The sequence below is a fragment of the Thalia democratica genome, chromosome 4 (assembly GCF_965202585.1).
Source record: "Thalia democratica chromosome 4, ktThaDemo2.hap1.1, whole genome shotgun sequence".
NCBI classification, from domain to species: domain Eukaryota; kingdom Metazoa; phylum Chordata; class Thaliacea; order Salpida; family Salpidae; genus Thalia; species Thalia democratica.
Window position 1 is genome coordinate 80,811,016 of NC_139168.1, and position 7,321 is coordinate 80,818,336.

A 7,321-nucleotide genomic window follows, 5' to 3' on the forward strand; every position below is an offset into this window, starting at 1 on the left:
GTTTTAAGAAAATAAACTTAAATACAAACGTATGTTTACTCACCAACATTTAAAAAGTTTGTTTGACATTTAATAAAGTTATTGGATTGAACTGAGTTTAAAGACAAAAGTTACTTATCTTTGGTAAATTAATCAGTTTAAAACTATTGTAATTAAGTACCATTTAACTACAAGACAAACAATTTTTTTCATTATAAACTTTATTAAAACTTAAGCGAACTTTACACAGAACACTAATAAACCTTGCAAGGAATAAAAACATTAGGTGCTTAAATATGGACAAAGGTAACGGAGTTGTGATAATGAACACAAAAGATTACAATGATAAAATGAATAAGATTCTAGAAGATGGCAGTAAGTTCAAAAAACTTAACTTTGATCCAAACTCAAACAACTACAGCAGAACACCTTGGTACTTAAAAGAAAAAACTATATACAGACTTGTATACAAATACATTAAACCATTAGTCACTGACAAAGTGTACTATAAGTTAATACTCAAAGGAACACAGCCTGGAAAAATGTACGGTTTTGCTAAAAACCATAAAACTAATTGTCCTCTTAGACCAGTACTATCAGCAATAAAAACCCCATAATACGCCTTATGTAAATGGCTAGAGACAGAACTTAAACCACACTTAAAAAGTGACTGGATTATTAACTCAAGCTTTGAGTTTGTTGAAAAATTGAAAGACTTTCGACCATTGAACACAGACATTTGTGTCACATTTGATATCAAGAGTTTGTATACCAACGTCCCGTTGGAGGAGACTATTAATAAGGTTACAAAAGTAGTATACATAGACAATCCTAGTTCAATATTTGCTCGATCAAAAATGACTCAAACAGTATTTAAAAATCTTCTAAGAGCATGCTCACAGAGCATCTTTATGTTCAATGGGACCATATATCAACAAACAAACGGTTTATCAATGGGCTCTCCTCTTGCCCCTTTACTGGCCAACTGGTTTGTCAGTCAATTGGAGACAGAGCTGCTCAACAAAACTGCAAGGCCAAGAATGTACTGCAGATATGTTGACGACATTTTCTGCATTTTCCAAAATAAAGAACAAATAGATCAGTTTGATAAAAAACTCAACAACATGCATCAAGACATGAAATTTGTAATCCAGACTTGCCAAGAAGGTAAACTACCATATCTCGATACACAGGTGACAATAAAAAACAACAAGTTTATAACTTCAATATTCAGAAAACCAACAAGCACGGGCGTGCTCATGAATTTTAACTCGTGTGTACCGCAGTCGTGGAAGAGAAATTTAGTAAAAAACCTGAATCACAGAATCAAAAATCTCGTTACAGAAGATTTACAAAATAACGAGTGGCAAAAGGTAAAAGAGCTGTTGATGAAAAACTCATTTCCGGCCAAGTTTATCGATGAACAAATACAAAAGAAAGACACCTTTGAGACAGAATTAATTGAAAATAAAGATGATAAGAAACAATTCTTTACAATACCATATGTTAAAAAGACGTCAGAGAAATTCGCCAAGAACATAAAAGCAGTATTTGAAAGCATCGGGGTAAAAGTACGCATTACTTATAGATCAGAAAAAGTAGGGAAATATTTCTCCCTAAAAGATTCAATAAGTAGCTTGTATCAAAGTTGTCTTGTCTATAAATTTATGTGTCCAGGAGATCTGAACAACCAGTACATTGGTGAGACAGAAAGACAACTTTTCGTCAGAATTAAAGAACATGTGACTCCAACCAACAGTGCGGTGTTTAAACATATTGAAAATTGTGTATTCTGTACTAATTGTAAAAATATTTATAATTGTTTCAAAGTTATTAAAACGTGCACTTCGTATAATGAATTATTATCTTCAGAAGCTATTTAATTTAAAAATTCCAGCCAAATTTGAATAATCAGCTTGGTCCTGATAAAGGATCAAGAGTAACTATTAATGTATTTAAATAATCCATTTTGTCTTAATTGTTTATAAAAATCCATTTTTGTTAATTACTTGTCGTTTTAATAAGTTGTGTTTTTTACAAATGATATAATTTTCACTCAATTTATTTTGTGTTAGTTTAACTAGAGAGTGTTTAGCATTTTGATAAGGGAATTTGGACATTCCGAAAGCGCTTAAGTTTTAATAAAGTTTATAATGAAAAAATTTGTTTGTCTTGTAGTTAAATGGTACTTAATTACATTAAAAGGTCTAAATATATCTGAATTAAAACTATTGTATTTTATTGTTTTAAGTTTTGCTACCATTTTGTTATTTAACTTAAATTGACCTAGTAATGTAATAATACATAAGTTAAATTCATTTGCTTTATATAATACTCATATGCTTAAAAGTAAACTATAAACTGTTACTTTAGAAGTTAATTAAAAACGAACTTTGATATATATTTAAGTAAGACTTTAGCTAAGTTTTTTATAGAAAACACACAAATGTCCTTACTCATTTTAGATAATTTATAAAATAAAACTTGGTAAACAGATTGTTGAAATAAATATACTTAGAATAATACTAAAACTTGTTACATTGCTTAAAAAATGTTGTTTAAAAAAGTTTTACACAAATTAAAAGGGATGTCACCCTGACTAAGGTTAAATAAAAAACACTAAAAAGTTTCTAATAGTTATAAAATACTTAAAAACAATATATAGAAAATTTATGATACTTAATATGATTAGCACTTTGTGTTATTTATATAACTAGTCTGTGCTACCCCGCTTTTTAAAGTCTAGATCTCTCCAGACATGATAACAGTGTTTTTTTGTAAAAGTAATTAATATGATAATTTGACACTTGTAAAAAATCTAAAATTCATTTCTTACTACGTGTTAAGTAAAAGTCTTAACAAAAGTACTAACAAACAGGATTGTATACTAGACAGATACTTACTAATCTTTAATAGCTCTATAAAGAGTTTTAAATTATATGTCAGACAATTTAAGTATACTAAAACTATTAATTTTAGAATTTATAATGGTTTCATTATTCAACAATTTACAAAACTATTTAAGTTTTATAGTTTTAATTTTTTTAACTTAGGCATTTTTTTTTGAAATAAAACTTTTGCATAGAAAGTAAATACTTCTACTTATTTTGAATTACGATTTATAACTAATTTTCAATTATAAACACTTGTTATTTTATCATTGTACTATCATGCTTTATTAACTTAATTTTTGTTTTTGTAGAAAAAATAAAACAAAGTTTAACAGTTGTTTTTAGTTGACTAAGGAAGTTGTATTAAAATTTTAAATAAATAAGCATTTAGAATAATGTGAAAGAAAAAGATATATTACAATGTCATAGGAAGAAAAACAAAAAATAGAACTTTTGAGTTAAATAGAACAGGGTATGATATATAAAAACTATCGTTTTTAATTTACTTTTTTTTTGTAGAATAAATGTATAAAAACATTCAGTTAATCTTAAAATGAATAATAAAACCATATAGAAAAGAATTGACCTGTTTAATACGTTTTAAAACTTTTGTTTTATTTAAGAAACTTATAACATAAAAAAATTCTTTACTACGCGATTTGTCTAAATAACAAATAAGTATTTATAAAGAAGTACAAGAGCTATTAAAGTTCTTGTTTATTATTAAGAATTTTACACAAACGTTTTAACCAGCAAATGTCTGGCAACAACAATATTCTACTACTATTTTTTAATGTTAGACGTGTTATGGGTTTTTGGACTAAACGTTTTTAGGTGGCAGTTCAGATTATTATTAGTAACTAAATCGTCCTTGACAGATTAGAGCATTTAAATTTGTCTTAGTTTACTAAAATTAAATAGTTATGCAATTTCTTTTTAACAATATTTTAGCTCTAGGACAAAATGTTTTTACTACAGTTTTAAATCTACCAAAAATTCAACTCTTGATCTTTTTTTTTTTCTATTAATTTAATAACCCTGAATGTGTACTAAAATTAAATAAATAAGTGGGCCAGACTAACATACTCGTGGGCTGCAGTTTCAACAATCTCGGGAAAAACACTATAGTTTTGTGAATATTAGTGATTTGTCATTTTTACCCTATGTTAGATTTTGTTGATATATAATATTTTGTATCTGACTTAGCAATTTTATAAGTACTATTGATTAATTTAGTTAAAACTTTCTTATAAAATAAAATAGAAAATCGTTAAAGCTTGTAAAAGTTAAGAAAAACTTTTAGTATAGATTTTGTTTTTTAAAGATCGATTTTATAAATATGACAAACATACATTTGTTTGTTTCCATTTTAGTCTGTGTTTAATTTTTATTCTTAACAATAAAAACTATTTGAAGTCATGGTAATGAGGTATTTAACAAACTTTTCAAAAAGTAACAACCTTATAAATACAAAACACTACCTTATTAAGTTTTTGTTTTTTTTTAAGAAGGTAGAAACAAAGGTTTTTTAAAATTTATTTTTTTATACACATGTAATAATAAAAATAATAAAGTTAAAAACATTTATTAAAAATATTTGAATTCTTTTGATTATAGACGTCGTTAACAAACATGTATTTCAAAGTAAATTTAATTGTTTTTTTTTCAAAAGCTACATAGAAGATACTTCTATAACTTGTGACACTTTGTATAGCTGTTCGAAACAGCTTAAAATTAAATATCAAAAATTAATATGATTATTTTTACGATTATTTACATTTATCATACGCTTTATAAAACATAAAGCTATATTCTTAAGTATATATTTTTTTGGTAATGCATATAACACTCTACCTTTTTGTATCATTCATTAATAAATCTTTTGAATATCAAAAAAAAATTAAATATTTAAAATAAGAAAAACTCATATTAATATAGAAAAAAAAAACGTGCGTTCTATTTACTTAGTTTATTGGCAGTTAAATCATTTTTAGAGACGTAGAATAAAAGTATTAACATATGTAAAAGACTTATTATGTTAAAAGCTAATTAGAATTTATCTTTATTTTAGAATAACATTCATACGTATTCACTTACTATTAAGCTAAAATATATTTTAATAATGATACATTTTTTAAAAATTATACCTTGAACTTGACTCGAAAAATGATTTTTGTCATGATATTTACATATTTTTGCTATCTAGAATGCCAAAAAACTTATTTATAAGATATTTTTTTACAATTTACGCTACTAACAAAAACTTCAAAAATTTAAAACTTGATTATTTTTTCAATATTGAAAAATCAATGTGATTTTGATTTACATAGATGGGTTTTGCACCTTAAAAATAAATTTAGTTTTTTATGTTACAATGATTTTTGCTTTAGCTATATTACGATTATAATATCATATATAAGTGATACTAAAAGTAACATTTCTAAGCTAGTACTAAAAACAGTTTAAAAACTCCAGTTATAAGAAATCATCTTACAGTTTTAATACAAATTTCTGACTCAATACTTGACTGATTAAATTCTACTTCAAAAGAACTTACTAACTAAACTGTTTATTAAATTTTTAAATATTTTATTAACTTAATACTTAAAAAAACAAATATACTAAATCTTAAAACTCTTGTATATATTTCTGCAACACATATTCATAATACTGATTATGAAATCTTGAAAGTCAATTTTTTGATGCCAGACTATTAGACATTTTAAAAATCAGTATAAGTGTATTTTTTTAGCTTAAAAAATGCTACTTGTATACTTGCGAGTATATTAATCTAAAAACATGTCCAAAAACCTTAAAAAGAAGCTTTTACAATATTAAAAGATATAAATCTGTGGTTTTAATTCAGAAGAACATTTTGTTTTTCAATGAGATAGATTTTGAACTGTTTAATTCAGTTTTACAAAACATCTTTTTACTTATAATCATTACTTTTTTTAATTTGTCTTAATAATATCTACACAGTTTAAGCGTATGTTTGTGAGCATTTAGATTACATCGTGATTTTTTTTTTTTAACAATTTCATATTAAAAAACCTTTAAAACAGAATTCGGCAGGCATTTTGTATTTACAGGATAAATTTCAGAATTAAAAAATACTTACTAGATGCAGTTTAAACTATAACTTGTCTTTTTTCTACTCATTATTCAATTTGATTTAACAAAATGTAAGTTTTTAAGTTTAGTTTTGTTTTATAAAGTCGTTTTAAAAGTTTAAAATTTTAACCAACAATAACGAAAACAAGCGTTAGGAAAACTAAAATCTAAATAAACTAGTTTGTACCTCATCTATCTAATACTTACGACAAACAATAACTTCATTCTTTGAAAGTAAAAGTTTTTTTAACAAAATTATTAAAATATTAGTAAAAAAACATCGAATGATCTCTTACGTTTGTTGTTTATATAATTATTAGATGTTAATTGTTTATGTCTTTGTAGTTACTTAAATTTGTTAGCTGTGACAAAACAGTTCATAGATTAATAGATTAATTTTTACCTTTTAGTTAAGGATTTGTCTATAAAGTTAAAAAATTTATTACAAATTGTTCTAACTATATCCACCAGGTATATAAGAATAAGTGTAAAATTACCAAAATTGACTTTTTTTTTTAAATCTAAAAGGTATACTTATAATCCCCTATTAGAAATCCTTATTTTACCATATAAAGTTTAGGAAAGTTGTAATAATTATACTAAGTAAGAAGTAAAGTTGGTTAATGTTAGTTTTAAACTAAAAAACAATAAAAATCAGAGGAGTATCCATGCAATAAAAACATTAACCAGAATATGACTGGCTGCAAAAATCAAAGTTTGATGATATCGTAAGTTAGTTATGTTATTTTTTTAAAAAAGTATAAAATAGTTGTAAAAAAAAAACTATTTCTAGAAAATTACCTAATTGAAAACACTTAAACTGAGTTATTATTATTTCTGATTTAACTTTGATCAAATTCATATTTTATAATTTTTTAAATTGTCTAAAACTTAGAAATTGAAACAAAATGTGTAAACAATTTAAATTATTTTTTTACAATACAGTTCTTTTCTTTTGAGATAAAAAGACAAGTTTGTTCTATCAATATATTCGTTAACATAGTTGAACAAGTATGGTTCGTTACGTAAAAACTTACTTAATTAGCAAAACAATACACAGGAGGAAAATATATGATGTTTTTAACAGGCAAAATACTGTGTTTTTGATGTTCAAAATATTTCAACCAGCACAATACCTAGTAATATAAAAGAAAGTAATTCAAACTTTATATCAAGATAATGAACGTTTTCCTAGATACTTTATTTGCAAAAGATTACTTAATATAGCTTAAATGATATCTATTTGACAATAAAACCTTATTTTGATTTAAAAATACCTTGTTAGTCTATAACTACAAACATATTATTATATTAGAAGTTTAATTGTTTGAAATTAT

At 24.5% G+C, this 7,321-nt stretch overlaps 1 protein-coding gene across 1 annotated transcript; it reads left to right on the forward strand.

Annotated features, from left to right (window-relative positions):
• Window positions 1-275: 275 nt before the first annotated feature.
• Window positions 276-1,862, forward strand: LOC145833683 (uncharacterized). Its single transcript, XM_082940831.1, has 2 exons — window positions 276-412; window positions 668-1,862. The coding sequence occupies exons 1-2, from the start codon at window positions 276-278 to the stop codon at window positions 1,860-1,862; spliced, it is 1,332 nt and encodes a 443-aa protein (XP_082796957.1).
• The last annotated feature ends 5,459 nt before the right edge of the window (window positions 1,863-7,321 follow it).

Coding starts and splice junctions, on each gene's coding strand:
- LOC145833683 (XM_082940831.1), top strand. CDS start 276: ATGGACAAAGGTAACGGAGTTGTGATAATGAACACAAAAGATTACAAT. Junction 413..667: donor AACTACAGCAGAACACCTTG/GTACTTAAAAGA, acceptor TATTAACTCAAG/CTTTGAGTTTGTTGAAAAAT.